The sequence below is a fragment of the Camelus ferus genome, chromosome 11, assembly GCF_009834535.1.
Source record: "Camelus ferus isolate YT-003-E chromosome 11, BCGSAC_Cfer_1.0, whole genome shotgun sequence".
NCBI classification, from domain to species: Eukaryota; Metazoa; Chordata; class Mammalia; order Artiodactyla; family Camelidae; genus Camelus; species Camelus ferus.
In genome coordinates this window covers 9,441,722-9,462,066 of record NC_045706.1, presented here as the reverse complement: position 1 = coordinate 9,462,066, position 20,345 = coordinate 9,441,722, and the positions used below count along the sequence as shown (strand labels likewise).

Here is a 20,345-nt window from a genome sequence, read left to right as displayed (position 1 = left end):
GCCTGAGGATGCTGGGTACCTGGAATTACTGTTTTTTTTTTTTAAAGGAAAAATGCATTTTGGTAGAAGGTGGCTGGTTTGCTGCCTTCTCTCTGTCCCATGTTTAGCCTCATTTTCCCACTGCTTGGACATCTGACCCTGGAAAGTCTTGCAGAATTGGGCTGGGGATCCAGCTTCCTCCAAAACACACACGTTTCTCTGCAGAAAGAGCAAAGTCAGGGGAGCAAGCTGGTTTGGGAAAAGCCAAAATGTCTTCTCTCCAGCACCGAAGTTCCTCAGTGACCTAGGGAGGCTGCCCCACGTGAAGCGCTAGAAGCAAAACACCACTAATTCTTTTCTGCTTGCTCGACGAGGTGGAGAAGCTGAGTGAAGTGCTGGCTGAGGCTGCACGGCCGGGAAGGACGAAAGCAGGCGGAGGCACAGTGCCTTCCCTAATTAATGTCATAGACGGTATTATTTGGCTGGGAGTTGAGTGGCTTCTACCAGCTGGGTGTCAATTTAGGTCTTCTTGGGCAAATTACAGGAGCAGGGCTGTGTGTTATTTACACCCCAAGTGTTTACGATACCCTGATCTCTGTGCCTTCAAAAAGTTAAGCCAGAACTGAAGACTCTTGGGCGACCACAAAGTTTGGCCAATTTTTGGTTCCAAAATGCCTTTCCTTTTATTAAAAGGAGACATGGCTTTGGAAGGACGAGAAAGTCCTGGGATGGAGAGCGGTGATGGTTGCACAACACTGTGTATGTACTTAATGCCGCTGAACTGGATATTAAAAAATGGTTAAAAATGGTACATTTTATGTCGTGTATATTTTACCACAATTGAAAAGAGAGACATGGCAAAGGTGACAAGATCACAGAGTGAGTAAGATATAGTCCTAGAGTCATGGAAAAGCTGCCTTCTCAATTAGCTGAGCGTGTTTATCTTGCCCAGTTGACTAAAAGAGGGCTTTTCTCTCTTTTGACATAAAGACTCTGCACAAGGTCCTTCCCTGTATTGTGCTTGGTTTTCAAGCTGATGCAAAACTCAGACTTCAGTCTCCCCAGGCTCCCTCCTGAGGAGCTGGGGTAAACACAGCTGAGAGCAGTCACGCCGGGGAGCTCCAGCACAGAGCCTCAGCACCCCGCCACTAGCCAGAGCGGGGGCACCATCTCTCAGGAATGCAAGATGGTCAGCTGGTGTCTGCAGGGCTGGGTTCCCTTCACAGGAAGAGTACGCTGCAAACAAACGTTAAAAAAGAAAAAAGCCCAGGAATTGAACATACCCTCTTGTTACACAGGAAGAACTCTGAATTAGGATAGCTTTTCTCAAATGATTTGCAAAGCAGCTAAAAACCAAACCACTTAGGGAGTCTCCTAAGACAGCAGCACTCAGAATGAAGCTGTTTAGGGTGAAAATGGGACCATCTATCAAAAAAGATCCAGTGAGTCCACCGCTAGAAATATGTCCTAGAAAAATATCCACTCAGGTGCCCAATAGGTATGTGCAAAGCTTGTCAGTGGAGCTTCTCTTGTAACTGGAAAACAGAGGATGCACAGAGGCAAAAACCCAGCAACAGCGGGATGATTACATAAATCATACGATGTCCGTGACAGAGAGCATGCGGGCCACGAGGAAGAATGAAGCAGAGAGATACGTACAGACGTGGAAGGATGTCCACGCTAATGATGGCGACAGTTTCATCAACTTTCACCATTAAAAAGCCTTACTTCTAGAGGAAATCCAGAATAATGTATCACGCTGATTCCTCGGATGCCTTATTTTGCTCCTGGGGTGGTTCAAGTAGAAGCCAAAGCTTTCAGCCCATCTGAGCAAACAAAAAAACGCCTCCCCCTTTGGTAACGAACCACAGGAGAAGTTGAACAATAAAACCTCATTTGTTTTCTCAGAGGCAAACTCAGGCCCTGAAAATAAAAGTCATTCTAGATAATTCCTTGCTATAAGCCTCATCTAAAGAGAAGCTTCAAAAGAGTCGTCCGGATCACAAAAGGTTCCCAGTCTGAATTCCACTTCTCTTCTCACTGCCCAAGGCAGACGGGCGGCCTCAGGCTGGCCTGCAACCCTCCGACTGCCCACTGATCAATGGGCGATGGTTTCACATACAGAACAGTTTTGTTTCTTTTGTCCGAAAGATAAAATTTAAAGGACTAAATCCTTCATCTTTCAGTCTCAGTCCAGAATGTATACTGAACCAAATACAATGAGGAATTAATTCCTTTTTCAAATAAAGTACAATGACCCAAAGATTCTCCCAGAACAATACCCAATGCCTGTCTTGAAAAAGAGCACTTCCATCCTGGAATGACAGGGAAGATGCCTGGGGCACCATCTGACCTGTGATTTGCCCATCTATTTGAGATGGACTGGCTTCCTACAGGCCTTGCTTGAGAGAATTCTCTAAGGGGGAGGCTCTGGGAAGAGAGAAAACATAGTTCCATCAAGATCCAGGAATCTTCATCCTTCTCTACCATCTTCTCACTGTGGCAGTTTGGGGTCTTTTGTACCATGACCTGAGAACCCTAAGAGGCCAAACCCTGTTTCATTCAACTGATTGTCTAAAAAACACCCTCTGGCCAAGCACAGGATACTCCATAGAGAGAGGACTAACATTACAATACAATCAACAGAATCCCTGTTGAGCGCTCAGTTCTATCTTCTCCCTCCAAAGCCAGGCCATGTCCTCACCTCATCATCTCTTCTCAGAAGGAGAAACAGAAAAACTTCCCCATAGAAACAGCAACCAGAACCCTCCCCTCAGCCATCTCTTTCCCCACCTTCCACCTGTGATGACCTCACTACTGTGGAAGAGGTGTCAGAACCTCTAGACGCCACCTTCCCAATTCAAACCTGCCCTGTAAGTCAGGAGCACATCCCTGTTACAATAGGTCACTTCTGCCCTACCTTCACCTGACTGTAAAAATAAACCAAACATGAGACCTGAATGCAACTGCAGGGTGTTCCAAGGACGAATCCATAAAAGCACTCTGGAGGACGTACCATTCGGAAGGGGAAGAACTTATCAGCATTTATGCTCACCTTCATGAGAACTGGCATAATACATTCCAAATGGGGTCTTTCGTTAATAAAGGTGACAGTTAATTGAAGCTGTATACGTTTAGAAAGAAATTTGGAAGATTCCCTGCGTTAGAATTTGCAATCTGTTAGAAACCACAAACCCCTAAATGTAAGCAACTCAAACCATTTTTCTATTATTTCAGTTCAGCCCAGGCTTATCAAAATCTTGCTACATTCTAGTTCATTACTGGGCACTCTGAGTGCCACTGACGAATCCAAGCTCACTTGCCCCCGCACTCTGACAGCAGCACCCTCCTCTCTGCCCTCTGCCCCCACCTGAATTATTTCCAGGTACGGTGAAGAGACCCTCTTCTTACAAAATGCTGTAAGTCATTAACTTGTCTGTAACACTTCTGCATCCCCTTTGCCCAACTCAATGCCAAAGATTAGACAAGAGATCAAATATTAGCCCTCTCCCAGCCACCTCAGCCAGGACCCCTGCCAGAATCTAAAGCAATCAATAAGGTTTCCTTCCTCAACTATGGGGCAGAGGGCAACTGATGGCATGCAGAGGACATGGCAAACATGCTGATAAGGCAAAGTTCTAGCATGCCCCATCCAGGCCAGTGTGTCTGCTCCAACCCCGGGAGCTGGCACCTACAGACATCACCTGCTCTTGGTGCCTGGAAGGAATAACTCCGAGCTGGTATTAGTCCTGCAGGAAAGCATTTATCTGCTAGTCAGTACATTCAGGGCTGATGCAGCCACCCACTGGCCAGCTTTCACCCCTTGGAATTCCTGTTGTGAAACAGGTATGAAGAGCTGCTCTGTAGCAACCAAAAAGCTCGTTAAACAGCAGCCACCAAAGGAGGTTGTGAAATCTCTCTCCCGAAGGAAACGAGAGGACCCACCACTCCTTTCGCCAGGGCTGGGCTGAGTGTGCGTGTCTTAGGCTAGAGCTATGAAACGAAGTGTGGGACCACCTAATGACAGGATGAGCGATCACGTGGGTACTGTTATTCAAAAGCACCGCCTGCCTACTGCATCCTTCCGATGGTGTTATGAGAAAACCATGTCATCACCCGCATCTTACAGACCAGACAACTGAGGCTCAGAAGTTCCATCACTTCCAAGGCCACAGAGTTGACAAATGATGCAAACAGAATTTGAACTGCTCCCCCATGTAATTCCCACCAGAACCTCCAGAGGTGCTACCCGGCAAGGAGCGGAGACCCTTGAGGGGTGATATGGTACATACATGGGTTAGGAAGGAAAGGAGGAACTGGCTGCTGGAGCCACAAAAGCAACAGCTGAACCTTGCTTCCTTCTCAATCCCTGTTGCAGCTCCATGGTTCCATGTCAACCGAACAAGCCCACTGAGGAAGGCACCGCTGTGCCCTATTACCTGGGCATGGCTCTTCCATCCTTTCCCAATAGAGGGGCTTTCTGCCTCCCTCCAGCCAGATTTCACGTCGAGCTGGCACGCAGAACCAGTATCAGCATAAACACCGCGTCTTAAAGTTAGAGCAAGAAATGGGAAAGAATTCATTGGCAGCAAAATCATGAATCTGGAAAATCAAATGAGGCCTGGCCAGGGAGCTTCTAGGTCAAGATGCTTCAAGTTCAGAACCCCAAGAAGCTCTGTGGAGCCGAGGCCTGGAGAGCCCCAGGGAAATGCCCGGGAGCTACACCTCGGAAGGAAGGTGAGAGGCAGGGGTCCACTGCGCTCACAGCTCCAGCGGCACGGTATTGTCCGGCTTCGTGTTACCTGCAACAAGGCAGTGTCACACAGAGAACCCAACGCTGCGTCTGAGAGCCATGATGGGACGGAAACTAGGACAGAGGAGGGTCTTCCGTAAGGAGCAAGCGAATGGGTATTTTCCTAACTTCAAGAGACTCAGTAATAAACCAGTTAATTAATGAACTAGACCACCATTTCTTCATTTATTTAAATGCTACTTTGTTCCAATTACTACCACCCCCCACCGCCAAAAAAAGAATGCAAAATTCACACTGGAGAAGTGTGGTGTCAGGGACTCTGACATGCCTCAGTCCCCTGCCTGTGGCTCAGGGATCACACTGGGTCCTTTGTCTTCCCAGGATGGGGCTGCCACCCAGCAGCAAACAACTGACACGACCCCTTCTCCCACCGGGGACAGGCTGCCAAATGCTCAGCGCCAGGTGTCAGCTCCACGGTCAGGCTTATCAGCCTGTGCCTGGAATAACAGACTTCTTTCCTCCCAAACACACACCTGAGGGGCAGTCAGCACCAGGATGGATTCCTTCCTGCTTTCGGGCTGAGTCCTATCATGTCCAGAGCGGAGTCACAGCGGATTTCTGTCAAGGGCCAGTGGACAGCACCATCCTGGTGCCGAGCTGTCGAGCAAGTCGGGGCTGGCGAGGGGGCCTGAGCGATTCCCACGCAGCCAGAAGGGACGCCTGGCCCCTGACAAGCTCCCAACCATCCACGGAGACACCGTCTGCCGCTTACAGCTCTGGTCTCGGGAGGACAAATTTCTGGAAAGTAGATGGGTGGGGAGAAGGCACAGCTGGCCTCCGCAGATACAGGGGTATGTATGGTCCCACTTCTGATGCACTTTACTCCCCAAAATATCCATTGCCAGGTGAAAAGCTCACAAGTTATCTGATGGTCTCTGGGAATGCAGGGCTGGACACCAGAAGGAGGAGAAGTTCCTAATTCAAGGCCAAAGAAAGGGTCTATGTGAGTAAGAAGTAGCAACTGGCCTTCTGAATACTTCCACATCTCTCTTTCTCTCCCCTCTTCTCTCTCTGTCTCACTTTTTGGGGTTTTTCGGGCAACAAAGAGCTGAACATGGAGTTCCCCTTTCTAGATGGGCTGCAGCAGCCACTGCTGGTCTACACCACAGAGTGATCCTGAAACAGAGACATCAGAGTGAGGCGCACGCAGCGTTAACCTAGACTCAGCTGCGGAGTTCCTTCAAGTCCTTGGCCAGTCAGTTACCCGCCTGGATCCTGCATTTCCTCAGCTGTAAAATGGGGTGAGAGGTGGAGGTAATGAGACCAACTCCATGAACTTGAGGCTGCCAAACTCTACGACCCTCTTCTGCAAGTTCAAGCAGCTATCTGAGTCCCTGGGACATCCGCGATGACAGCATTAACCACAGGTGGAAACGTCAGCAGGACCAGCGAGCGGCAGCAGTTGGCTGGTTCTGTCAGTCCCAACGCAGCATCCAGCTTGTTCAATAAAACTCCCAGGTGAGTCCATGAAAGCTGTGTAAGATGTCTTCTAACTGCCACAGGAGTTTCCAGGCTTGGGGAGGAGGAAAGCAGCACCTGCCGCTGGCTGCCAGGGGACCAACTGGATGTTTTCACCTGTTAACCCAACAGACTCCTCACAGTCACTGCAGGGGGCTGAACTGTGGCCCCAGAAAAGACAAGCCCACGTCCTAACCCCTGGAGCCTGTGAACATGATCCTATTCGGAAATAAAATCTTTGTGATTAGGTTAAGGCTCTCGAGATGAGATCATCCTGGATTTAAGGTGCGCCCTAAACGCAATGACAGGTGTCCTCATAAGAGAAAGGCAGAGGGAGACTTGAGAAGACCCAGAAAGGAAGGTCACAGGAAGACAAAGCTGGAGATGGAGTGATGTGTCCACAAGCCAGGGACTGCTGACAGCCACAGAAGCCAGGGCAGAGGCGTAAACAGATTCACCCTGAGAGTCTCCAGAAGGAACCAACCCTGCGGATCCCTTGACTTCAGACTTTTGGCCCTTAGAACTGACAAGAGAATGAATTCCTATTGTTTTAAGCCATCCAGCTCACGATGATCTGTTACAGCAGCCCCTAGGAAACGGATACAACCATCCCAGGGACGAGGTACGCACCATCATTCCATGTTACTGATGAGCAATTCAAGCTCAGAGAGGCTGAGTCGTTTGTCCCAGTTTGCTGGGTCCCCAGCGTGCGGGCTGATGGACCCACTACGCTCACGACACCAGGCTGCCTTGGTCTCACGTGAGTGAGTCTCAGCGGCTTCGTTGTTTAGACACGAGGAGAGTGAAACCAAAAGTTAAGTGGCTTCTCCCAGGTTGCAGCTTCTTGGTGGCAGGGCCCCAGGCAGGATCCAGTGCTTCAACCTCATTCACTGATGAGCTAACCACTTGCCACCCCCCGGAGCCAGCTATTTTGAGAGCCCGTCTTATTATCACCACAGTTACCGAGACGTGGAGCTTCACACTCATTTTCCCTTTGCAACTAAATGGCTGAAAAGTAATGGTGTCAATTTTAATGAGGATCAAGCAAGGCTCCTAAAAGGGCTCCCATAAACAAAAGCATGTCCCTCACATACAACAATGGCTCGCTGTTTAATTCCAGAACACAAGAACGTCACTTAAATTACACGGCTTTTACATTAAAGTGCTTATGGGAATGCCTTTCCAAGGAAGAATTTCAATAAAAAGATCTCCCCCGGTTTGATGCTTCGTAATATCTGAACTCCAAGCCTGCGTATCATAGCAACAAAAATAAAACCTCGGAGAATGTGAACCAGAATGGACCTCACTTTCTCTGGGAAAGAGTCTCCGGTTTTCTGTGAAACAGAGACGTGGCTGAGAGGCTGTTATGACGCAGCGATATGTTAAACCCGGACCTGAGAGCCACTAGAAATTCGCTGTTCAAGCCTGAATCCCTTTTGTTTGACTTTGTTGAGATGTTCAGAATGACTGTCAGCCAGCCTTGTAAGTCTGCACGAGACACTCCAGCCCGACTCAATTCTTATTTTATTAGTGCTTCTCAAAGCAATTACTAGGGTTTTGAGCAAAGATTTCACACCTCCATCTTTCCTGAAAATGTCTTCTGCTCCACTGACTTTTGGCTTCTATTTATAAAGAAGGTTCAAGGCTTGGAAAATTATTGGGGTTGAGCTTTAATGGATATTCCCAACCAGCATTGTGTCATTATTGGCCCACGTTTAGCTGGGCGATCTCCCAAACTTGTGACATAATCAGGCCTTTCTCTGCATTTCTCCATACACTCTCTGCTCCCTCAACATTACACCACTGAATCATATGCTGTTTTCAACAAGACTGATTGCCAGGGGATTAACATTAGACAGCACAATTCCATTATTCAGCAGCCCGATTCAAATCCAGCCCTAAACTCTAAGAGAGATTTCAGGGCTTCGCAGAGACGAGCTGCCAAGCAAGCTCAAAGGGGAGGTGGGGCGAGGGGCTTTTGAATGTTTTACATAACAACTCAACCTAAAATCTGCTATGAGCAAGACCCCCGGCTGAAGTGGCCGAGATACGACTCCCGATTCCTGGAACGGCCCCAACCAATCTTACTGCACAATTTGTAGACCTCTGCAAAGCCATGATCCCCAAAGACTGCTGCAGCACAATTATTTTATTCCCACAATAAATGAGTTATTTTCAGAATTAAGTATTTAGAACTTTTAGCCCCAAATCTTTCTTTCCTTAAATAGAAACACTTTCATGTCAAACTCAGGATACACGAGGCCCAAAGTAAAATCCAAGTCGTGTGCTCTGTGATCAATAGGCTTATGGTACGTCAATGCCAAAAGAAACGTTAACTGTTTTCTTCTCGTCTTTGAATGTTACTTCTCTTTGTGTTTGTTCTGTAAAATATCTGTACATAGTGATTCTCACTAAGAAACATTTCACAAATCTGTGAGAAAAGAGGGCTCTAAAATTTAGGTTTTTACAAGTATCTATAGACTCTCCATCATACAAAAACCTTTCAAATTTCACAATAAAGTGTCTGAATAACAAATGCTACTTTTTCACTGAATACTGCAAATGGAAATAAAGATTATATCATGCTTTCTAAGGCAGAGTTTCTTATGGATTTAATTTAACTTGATAGGAAATTAAAATGGTTTTCTATCTAATTTTCAGTTAACCTAAAACTTCAATTAACTTCAAATCTATGTAGTGCGGTTAATCAAGTTTTTGCAAAGTATTTTAATGGCTCTTTGGGCAATTCAAGTATCTATGGGGTCTCTCTCCTCAAAAGAGTTTATATTTTATTGAAGGAGAAGAAATGCCCACATGTGAAACAATACTAGGGACACATGTGCAGGAAATGATGGAGGAAAAAAAGGCTTTGTTTATAGATGCACAGTGGGTGGGCATGAGTTTGTGCAGTTAAAAAGGGTCACATTAAGGTGAGATGAATCAAGGTGAGCTTTGAGCTGAGACCTTAGCAGGAGCCAGCAACCTGCACGTGGAGATGTGTAAATCGATGAGGTCACCCACAGCAAGGATTCAAGGACAGGCGGCCCTACGGAGAGTCAGGGTAGATGACAAAGAGAAAAGATGGCTTCTACAAAGATCTCAGCCCACCATCCCACAACGAGACACATCCTACACGTAAGTTTATCAATCTCCCAACAAGACAGAGAAGCATTCTTTCTTCATCAGTTACAACAAAACCCATCATAATAGACCAAACTTGGGAAGACATTTGAGTTTCCAGGATAAGCTATGTGGACTCTTAAGATATTTCATTAAAATAGCATATTTATCTCAACACTTTGATTAAAAGGTATTCATAAGCCCATAAAAAACTATCTTTTCATAGAAGAAATAGCTTCTAGGAACAGACATCGAACTTGTAGTGCCCAATGACTTTCTTCCAATGTAACTGAAAGGTCCCTTAATGTTAACCTTCCTCCAGCCAGCTATCAGCTCAGTCATTATAATGACTTTTTCCTTTGCTCTACAGTCAGCATTCTACAGTTGCCCTTCTTTCAAAAACAACATTCTCCTACAGCCTAAGTGTACCCTTTCCCTGCGCACACTAACATTCATTAGAGTAACCTCAGCTTCCAGAACATCGGCACATCTCACACCACATCCTCGTGACATAGGGTGACGCTTGCCCCCATGGGGTTTATGCATAACACAGAAAACCTGGCTAATCAGGGAAAAGAAACACTGTCAAATGATAGAAGAATCTTTCCCAAATGACAGCTTGTGTTTAGAAAAAATGAAAACAAACCAATTCTCCTCAAAGTATAGGGAGGAACAAGACTCACTTTCATAATTTCAAATGAGTCAGGCTGCAGCAGGCTGGCAGTCCGGCTGCCACTAGGGGAGAAGAGACTCACCAACAACATCGAGGTGGTACGTGTGATTGATGGACCCGTAATCATTCTCCACCACACAGGTGTAATTCCCTTTGTCGGACGGGACCACGCTTTCCATAATAAGGCTCCAATGCTGGTTTCGTACCTGAAAATATAAAAGTAAAGGTAGTCTACTGAACAATCTTAGTACAGAATACCAGGTGCTTTGCTTTCTTGATTTAAAAAGAAGTTGAGGGAGGCAAAGAAGGTAGAAAAAAAATTACCTTGAATTCTAAATTTTCCTCGTAATAAGTACTCAGAATGGTGACAAAGGAAAACAATAATTATCACCAGGGCAGATGTCTGGCTAGCTGATACTGACGTGTTCAGATACCAAAGAACGTGTGGAGAGGGTCTGTCACTGTCACAGGTTGGAAGGTTCCCCCAGGAGCTGCCAAAGGGCCGGGAAACCAGAACACTAGCCTGCACGGTATCAGTGTTCCCGGGCAGGTGAGCTCCCAGACTGCTCATCCGCTGGGAACCCTCAGCCCCTCCAGCACCAAGGAGCCACGCAGAGCCCACGCCAGTGAGCTCATCCTGTCTGCCAGCCCCTTGCCCTGAGTGCTTCCTTCCCACCTCAGCTAATTTAACCTTGACTCTCCCAAGACGCCACAAGGCAGGTGCTGATATCGCTCCTGGAGCCTTCGGGTTGAAGGCCTCTCAGATCTTTCCCCACAGCCCTCAGAGGCAGTCGGGACATCTCAAGAAGTTTCAGCTGAGAATAGAGTCTGGCCTCTCCCATCTCTGGTGGTGACTGAATAGATGCTACAGGTTTCTTAGAGATACAGGCAGAATTCCAAATATGGGAGCAATGAATCCTTAGGAAACTTAAGTTGTGTATCTGTTTACAAACTCCTTGAGACTTTTCAAAGATAAGGAACACATGCGAAGAGAAGTTATTGTGATTCCCACCCCAGTTCTGTCAACAAGAAAACAGGCTAGATTCTAATATTCCCACCTTGCTTTTAAAATATTTCAGTAGACCCAGCTTTTCAAGTAAGCATGATTTTTCCTTATTAAGACCAAAATGCAGGTTTCATCTTTCAGGTTCATGGCTTTAATATTTCTCTTCCAATCCAAATCATTCTTTCAAGGTCTTTTAGACAAGGCATTCTGGAAAAATGGAAAGGCCAAAAAAAAAAAAAAAAAAAAAAGCCAGGGCCTATGCATCTTAACTATCATTTCAGGAATTTCAACTGACCTTCTGAATGATTCCCTGAGCACTGCAAGTGTTTTCTGGCTTAATCACATAAAACCCGATAATGCCAGCAGAGCCTTCGCAAGCACACGAGTGATTCAAGGAACTAAATTAGAGAATAAGAGAAAATCATCTCATGGATGCTCCGTTGTAAAAAGAGGAGGGCAGAGCAGCTGTCCACGTTGAACAGCAGAGCCGACAGAGGTAAGTGATTAGAAGAACACACTATAGCACAACTCTTCGTGTCAGGCATTCAGTTCAGCACGAGCCATCACCTGCAGAGTGGAGTCAGGGATGCTGAGTCCAAATACAAGATCGCTGCTCATCACTGACAGTCTTAGGGAGGACCACACGGGTGAAGGCTGGACTCCTCTTAACAGAGCACAAGCACTGAATTAAGACTGAGTTCTGGGCTGTCACTTTGCTTCGGCTGCTGTCTGAGACTGACGCCCCCAGTACAACCTATGGAGGTGGCTGCAGAGTCTAACGTCATGGAGCTGGTGGTGGGGAGATCATCTGTCATGGGTGACATGCCTGCCAGTAAGTGAATTCAAAGGCAACAGACCTACAATGGAGTTTACTCTCTACATTGGCAAAGACTTGCTTTCTGCTCTTGGCTGGGCCACAGACTTTTACGAGAATCAAAACAAGAGGCTATGTTTCCTCCTAGGTGGGACAAGCTCCTTCTTGGTAGGAATGTATAGAAGGAGTGTTCAGAAGGAGGACAAGATGCGGATGCTAAAATTTCCAGGGCAAGGAGAACTGTCTATCTAAATCCTGGCCCCCTGGGGGCTACCCAGGGGCTGTAGGCTCAGAGTGTGGAAAAGGCAGGTACCTAGCTCCTTGATTTAACCACAGTGGGACCCTCCCTCTCCCCAAGTTCTCAGAAATATCAGGAATGGGACCCTGGGGCCTCTGAGGAACCAGTCACGTGGACGGTAACTGAGGCCCTAACGTCACCAAGCCACGTAATCCAGCATCTAGCCCTGCTGTAAATATTCAGTTCTTTGAGCCCCCTCTCAAATGTCATGCCCATAAGCCCTTAATCATGGCTAGTGCCTGACTCTGGACCCTTTCCAAACTGTCAATGTCTTTCTTGTGCCTGGATCCAGATCTGGCACAGAGCGTATTCCAAATGGAGCTGACCTGAACCACGCAGGGAGGGCAGCGTCTGCCGCGGCCCGAGACATTAAATCTTGGCCAGTGCAGCCTGGCATGCCGCTGCCTTTTTTTTTAATCCGAGGGCACATGGTCAGCTCCAGCCTTTCGCCGGGGCTGTGGCATTCCACGGTAAGATCCCTCTCCAAGGGCATGTGTTCCCTGAGTGTTTACTTCCTAGAGATGCACTACAATAATGTTAATACGTCAGCATTTATAAAATGCTTTCCCAATGAGAAACACATTTACCGAACAGGGTGTTTCTGCCCCTTCCAGGGACCTTGGTACTCAATCAACAGTGCCCCACACAGCCCTGTTAATATTTATTTTCTTACACCATGGCTCCAGGATTTGATTCCTTGACATACCACCAATCCCAAATTTTATGAGCTGTGGCATTTTCCGAACGGATGCCCTTGGTAGCTGCCAACAGGGAGACAGACACTTTTGCAGGGGACATCCTACCATTAACTAGCGGTTGCTTAACGACAAGCTACAAACAGTAACTCTCCAAAGATGGGGAACAGAGGCGCAAAGATCTCTGTGTTTTTATAAACACTCTGTTTCCACTGCCAAGATTCAGTGTAAACCTAAAGAAACTGCAAAAAATGTTAAGATGTCATCTTCAACACGGTTTTTCTCAATTTCTCAGCTTTTTAATGCTCGGTTTGGTCAAATAGCACATAAACCACCTTGGCTTTCACAGAAGAGGGAATGTAAATACCCAATAAACATATGAAAAGATGTTGAACCTCATTAAAGAGAAGGGAAATGCAAATTAAAACAATGATGAGACACTGTTATTCACCAGCTGATTAACAAAAATTAGAAAGATCAACGTCATTGAGTATTCGGTGACGGTGGGGGGGAACAGAGACTCAAACTGAGAAGAGGAACAGCAGGTGAGAAAAACCCTTCTGTAAAATAATTTGCTATATCTGTTAAAATTAGCAATGCACATTGTTTTTCGGACCCAGTTAATTCCACTTCTGGAAATCAGGCCTACACAGAAAATAGCACGATTACTTCAAGGCACATAACAGGACTGATGCTTCAAGCATCAGTTTGTAACAGAGAAAACTGAGATCTATCAAGAGGAGACTCATTAATAATGAAGAGTTTATTCCAAAAGAAGAGCATACAGTCATTAAAAAGAATGAGGTATTCTTATGCTCAATCCTGGTAAAACACTATTAATAGTTATTGATAAATAAAACAAGTAGCCTGAATACAATTATATATACCCCTGATTTCATTTTGTGGAAGAAAAAAAAAAATACACACACACACAACCATATAGGTACCCATAGGCCCGAATCTGTAAGCATGACTTGTAAACACACAGGTAAAATCATAAAGAAAATATATTAAATCATTAGCAACACACTTTATATAATTAAGTAGTGGGATTAAGGATGTTTACTCTTTGCATTTTCACTTCTCAAATTTAAACAGAAATCTCGCGCACGCACAACAAAAAAGTGAAATAAAACTGTCTCTCTCCGCCTCCCTCGGGCAGCGGTCGCCCTGCAGCATCTCTGACTTCTCCGGCCTGGCCGACCGAACACGGAAGCCAGGGAGAGGAGAAACCCTGCATCAACCAACACAGCGCAACTCCTTCCTTTCATTCCTGCTCAGGGCCAAATCTTTGTGGAATGCATCAGTATTTTTTCATCTGCCAAGGACCAAAACGAGAGAGCGTGGGGTTTCAAAACTATGTTCACTAAAGACTTTAAAAAAATACACTTCAACGCTGCAACCAAGCCAACTGAAGCTAATAGCCTAAACTCTCTTACTTGTAATAAAACTGAATCCACAAACATTCCACCTGCTGTCATTCTAAAGACAAAAGGTGGCCCAGACAGGTTTCTTTGGAATTCCTGTTACCTAAAGCCTCCCGGTTGCATGTTAAACCCCCAGCCTTCAGCTGACAACTGGGAATGTCAACTGAGTCTGTGTGACACCAAAAGGTGAAAGGTGGGAGGCCAAAGACCCAGCTGTCACCTGGATGTTTGCTTTCCACGTTGCAAAAAACTCTGGACATTTCCAAATACCCAGGTGTTTGATAACAAGCAGAATAAATATCCAGAAGCTGGATGGAAAGTTTAGCTCTGGGCCAAGGCGATGAACGCTGTGTTCGTATGATGGTAATCCTCCTTCCACCAGCATCAGGGCCCAAATTATGGAGAAGGACAGCAATCCCTTTACACCCTGGGCTTTATAAGATGACCCATGAACTACAGTTCAACACAGACTAGTTGTTATTAGAATGCATTAAAACCTTACTATCCCACTCCAGACCCCTATTTTCAGCTGGTTCCTGGGGGACTTCAAACCATCACTCCAGGATGTGTACACACCACCTGAGCTTACATGTGCCAAGGGCTGTGGCACCAACTGCTGCCTATCACCACACAGACGTGGAGGCAAATAGCTGTTTAATGCTTCAACTCCAAGAAGTTTGCTTTTCAGGAGGTGTCTGAACAAGAGTTGGACGAGCTCTGATCTTCAAGGATCAGTGGCAGAAACTCTTCCCTCTACTCAGTAAACAGTGGACCAGGGGAGGTGGGAAGTAAATTACAAAATGCAAGGCTGTTCTTAGATGCCTGTTCCCTGGCGGTGCCCAGAAAGGTGCATCCACTGCCTTTTGAACTTAACTCAAAAAATTTCATGGCCTTCCTTAAAAAGCTAAACAGAATCACCGTGCAATCCAGCAATTCCATTCGTAGGTATTTATCCAAAGGAATTGAAAGCAAGGACTCAGATACTAGTCCACCAAGGTTCATAGCTTCATCATCCACAACAGCCAAAAGGTGGAAAACACCCAAGTGTTTATCAACAGATGAATGAATAAACAAAATGTGGTATATCCATATAATGGAGTATTATTCAGCCATAAAAAGGAATGAAGTTCTAATTTATACTATAACATGGTCAAAACTTGAACATACTAAGTGGAATAAGTCAGACACAAAAGGACAAGTTTCCTGTGATTTCAAATATATGAGACACCTAGACAGGCAAATTCAGAGATGGAAAATAGATTAGAGGTTACCAGGGTCTGGGAAAGGGAAGATTAAGTAATTAATGCTTAATGGATACAGAGTTTTACTTTGGGTGATGAAAAAATTTTGGAAATAAGTGGCAAATTTTACATTATACTTTTACCACACACACACAAATCTCACCAGGTCATGGAAGCTAGAAGAACAGCGTCACACCACCAACTTTGCTCTCGACAATATACCTTACACCAATGGGTATCTGTATGTTCTTGGGAAGCCATTTACTCCTTCAGTGTTTTTCATTTATTATAATGGTGGGCTTCTTTTTTTTTTAAATAAAACATGGAACCACCATTTGAAGAAAGCAGTTTAATAAGACCATGAACTTTGGAGCAAAAATTGCCTGGGTCCAAAGGGCAGCTCCACCACCTAGAAGCAACATGACAAGCCCCATCTCTAAAACGAGCAAAAGAACAGCGCCCCCTTCCTTGGGCTGTGCAGGGGACAGAGCGCCATGATACACAGCAGGCACCCAGAACAGTCAAGACCCAGGTAAGCGGTCAGTACATGTTGGTGAATCCCAAATACACCTGCTCTTCATCACAGAATGCTCGATCTGGGATTAAAGCAGAAATGTCTTGACTGAAAAAAATCTCAACAAAGTATATTAAAAAGTATATTCATAGTGATTTTTCCAAACAAACATCCTTTGGTGTTAAGCATAACATTTAATAACTTAGAAAATATAAATCTAACCAAGGCATCAAAACAACCAGTTTAGTTGTCACTATAAGAAATTTTTTTGAGTTGTCTTTTCTCGGACCTGAAATATACTTGGAATCTAACAGTCCATACTCTACAACGCTTCCCTCTGCAGAGGGGCTCCATGAGAATTCTAACCTCTCGGATGCCGTGGGCTCTTGTGCCAATTTCAGGGCCATGCTGAGGGAGAGCTTCATCCCGTGATCTCTCTTGGTTCTTATGCAGTTAGTTAAGTGGCATGACAGTGGTTTTTAGCAAAACTCACCTCCTCTATGCTAAATCATACCCTACCTAGGAAAGAGTTAGGGATTGAGGTAATCTATTAATTATCTCAGTCATCTTCTTACTCTTCTACATTTGATTGTAATAACTATTCAGAGCCCTAGTAAATATCCAGCCTGAAAGGCAACCTCTGTTAAAAAGAAAAATACATGCTGTTGTTTAAGATGAAAAATGGCTGATGCTGGGTTATGGTCATGCTACTAAATCACAGGTTTTAGTGCTGGAAAGGATCAGACGATGGAGATTTCCTATCCCACCTTCTCATGTTAAGGATAAGTGATGTGAAGCCCAGAGCTTAAGCAACTTGCCCACTGTCCAGACTGATGTAAAAGCCCAGGCGTCAGCACAATTAGGGAGATATAGTTTTGCTTCAAGTCATGCTTTGTCATTATAAATAAATTAATAACATCCAGCCAGCCTTTGCCCACATACCAAGAAAAACAATAATTTGACTCTTAATCACCTAAGAATGGCTCAGCATGAGTTCTTTGATAAATAAGACTGAATCACAGGACACCAAAGAGCTCTATGGGCCATTTTAATTAAAATGAGCTTTCTGTCCTAATTCATAATTCTCTTTGACTTTGTTTTGGTTTTTTGTGTTCCTTCTCCCTTCAGTGGCCACATATACATAAAGCAGCAGACCAGGGCCAAAGTGCCCGACCCAGAAACAGGCAGAAGGGGCTCGACAGACAGCTGGGCCACCGGAGCATGACCACGGTTTATGGAATTAGATTTATGAAGAAGGGGAAAAAAAAAAAACCACAGAAATAACACATTTGTTTGTGGAAACTTTCAGGTCCTGCTTTCTGGAAAAATACATCTTGGAAAACTTGACACTTTGCTTCTTCATTAAATAAGCAGGCTAAGGGCTGGCAGTGGGGGGGGGGGACATTTAGACGCCACTCTGGCCCTTCAGGTGACAATTAGGTCTTGCTTTGGAGTAAAGGGCTACGGAATGGAAACTACAATTGTACGAAATGGTTCCCTCACGTCAGGTGATCGGAGGCACGGTTCTTTCACCGTGTGTGTAAGTAACAAAGCAAACGTCAGAGGGAAACACCCCCCGTCAGGACCTTGCTCCCTGCTCTGCCCCTGTTCAGGCCCCATGAGCCAAGGTGGGCAGGAGAGGTGTCAGCCTCTGTGACCTTTAGTGACTTCACGACCTGGGGACCTAGGGAGGGTCTAAGACATCATTAACAACGCTTATGCTTTAGGTAACTATGCTTTCCCAAGAGATGATGGATCTCTCTTTTTCCCTTTCAAGTCCCAGAAGGCTCTGGGGCTCAATGGAATTTCTGAGTGTCCAGTATTCCCAAAACAAATGCCCGGCACGACAACTGTTGTGAAAACCCCTTACTGAATCCAGGCTACCTCTGCATTGTTGGGGCGACCACCACCCCACCCACCAGGCCACTCAGGCCCACTGTCCCAGCCTCTTTCTCCAAAGAGAAAGCCCCGCCAGACAAGAGATGCACCCTCATCATGGCCAGCCAGCAACCCATGTTCCTAAGAACGTGTGGTACTCCCCTCCCCTTCGCCCTTTTCATTTAAAAGCAAAACAGATTTGAGATTTTTGTCCCCACACGAATTCCACTTCTCTTTCACTCCAGAAATGACTCCAACATCAAACAACAGAAATACTCTGGTCATCCGTGCCTCCTTGGGGAGAGGCTAACGGTATTCTGCTGGAGGTTCCTCAGTTTTGCTTTTAGAGCATAGCTGCTCTTCATTTAGCAGAATGTTGTCATCAATAATCAAAACTGAACTGCACCTGTTAAAAATCAAGCAGCATTTTCTCATTAGGCACCCTTAGTCTTTCTGCGTGTTTGTAATCACTAATTCAGATTTGCAAAAAAGCTCCTTACCCATAATAATGATGTTGGTCCTATTTATTTTGAGACCAGGAGTTTCTGGAGGCTCATCGACCCTTTGTACTTATTTCCAAGGCTGTCTTAAGGAAGGAAATGAGTTAACCACCAGGATTTTGACCACCATTCTTATACTTATGTTGTATTTAAATAAATCATTGGAACTGCATCAATTATGTTTTCAGAGAACATGTGGTGGTTAGAACAATCCCAGGGGCCCTGATTTGAGGGGTTTAACTCTTCCTTTACAACCAGCATCACCTAATGAAATCTTTGTCTATTCATTGTTTTTAAAAAAAAAAAGAAAGAAAGAAAAAGGCCAGCCTCTGATTTCACTGTATCAGTCAAAGAACTGAACAAAGAGACAAATCATCCTCCACCTACTATTTCCACCAATGAGCAGGAGTCATGGAAGACAACTCCAGGACTTCTACTCCACAGCTTCAAAGGCGTCCACCTTGCATATGTGCTTCCCATCTGTTTCACACACAAACTGCCTACACGTGCTCTCAGAAATTTACTCGTAGGCTTTCCCAATTATCCTCTGGGTTTTGGCCTCTAGAAAGTAATTTTTCAACGTTAAGACAAAAGTCAAAAGTCCTTGCGGAAGAAATGACTAACGCTCTCAAGATGAGTTACTGGGGATGGTATTTCAGGAAAGGGCTCCAGGACCTATTATGCAGAGAGAAGCATTTGAGCACAGCACCAATGGAGGAGGGGCTCACGTGCCATCTAAAGTGATGATAGCATGTTAATACAGGTGAGAGGTACACCAAGGAAAGTCTTCCTGGGTATCACACTGCTGCCACCAAGAAACCCTCCCCTACTTGGCTCTTAAGGACCTAGGGCCTGAGTTAATGAATACTCTGTTGTACCCACTGTGCAGGTTTCTCTGATGCTTCCAGTAATCCCCATGTCTCCTGATACACATGTCCTCAGATAATCACTGTTCTTGGTGACTTGCTTAACAGTAGAACCCATCAAAAGTAGTGGGATGGCACTTCCATGATTAGGTTACAAAGGCTGTGACTTGTCTTCTCAACCCTTCTCTCTGGCCCGTGTTGTCTGCTCCCCATCAGGAAGCCAGCTGCCATGCTGTGAGCCACCCTACGGAGAGGCCTACGTGGCAAGGAACTAAGTGTGGCCTCCAGCCAACAGCCAGCGAGGAACTGAGGCCCCTAGTCCAACAACCTGCAAGGAAGTTAAACCTGAAAACAACTACAGTGAGTGAGTCTGGAAGCAGATCCTCCCTGGTGACCCTTCAGAGGAGACCCCAGCCTTAAACGAGGCCTTAATTACAGTCCTGTGAGAGGCCTTGAGACAGAAGTCCAGCTTAGGGGCACCTGGATTCCTCACCCATGGAAACTGTGAGAGAGTCAATGTTGTTGTTTAAAGTTATTAGGTCTTGGAGTAATTTGTTACACAGCAATAGGTAACTAATACATCTGTTCATGTTTCAAATGCACCAAAGAGTTTCTCAGTAAGTTTCCTTAAGTCTTCCTCATATACTAAATTCAAGTTCTCCCTTTCCACACTAAATGATTTGGAGAATTCACATCACTCTTTCTGAGACAACTCTCCTTCAAACTCAGCCCAGAATCCTTTTCTGATGTTCTTCATCTTAGTACCACAAGGAGCCAACACCACTGCTCCCTGCACATCCATGGGACCACACATTCTTCTAACTTCACCCATATCAGTGTCCTGATTGCCAGTTTTTTTGCCTGCCTTTCTGTCAGACAAGGAGCCCCAATGAGCTAGTGCAGTGCTCTGCCCAGAGCCTAGGACGGTCCCTGCCTGAAGGACACTCAATTGACATTTGCTGAATGGATGAACAAAGGCATAAACAGGCATCTTCAGGGAGATGGTTGTCAATTTCAGCCTCAACCAGAGTGATGAGACTGTATTTCACCACATTCTGTAACA

The 20,345-nt window shown here is 45.4% G+C and overlaps 1 protein-coding gene across 16 annotated transcripts in view; it reads right to left on the bottom strand.

Annotated features, from left to right (window-relative positions):
- FGFR2 (fibroblast growth factor receptor 2) overlaps nucleotides 1–20,345 on the bottom strand; it is a 100,723-nt gene that overhangs the window by 42,060 nt on the left and 38,318 nt on the right. For all 16 annotated transcript variants that reach the window (XM_032490756.1, XM_032490754.1, XM_032490753.1 and 13 more), the window contains one exon: nucleotides 10,126–10,249. In XM_032490756.1, the coding sequence (XP_032346647.1) occupies nucleotides 10,126–10,249 (124 nt within the window). The remainder of the gene's footprint in view (nucleotides 1–10,125; nucleotides 10,250–20,345) is intronic.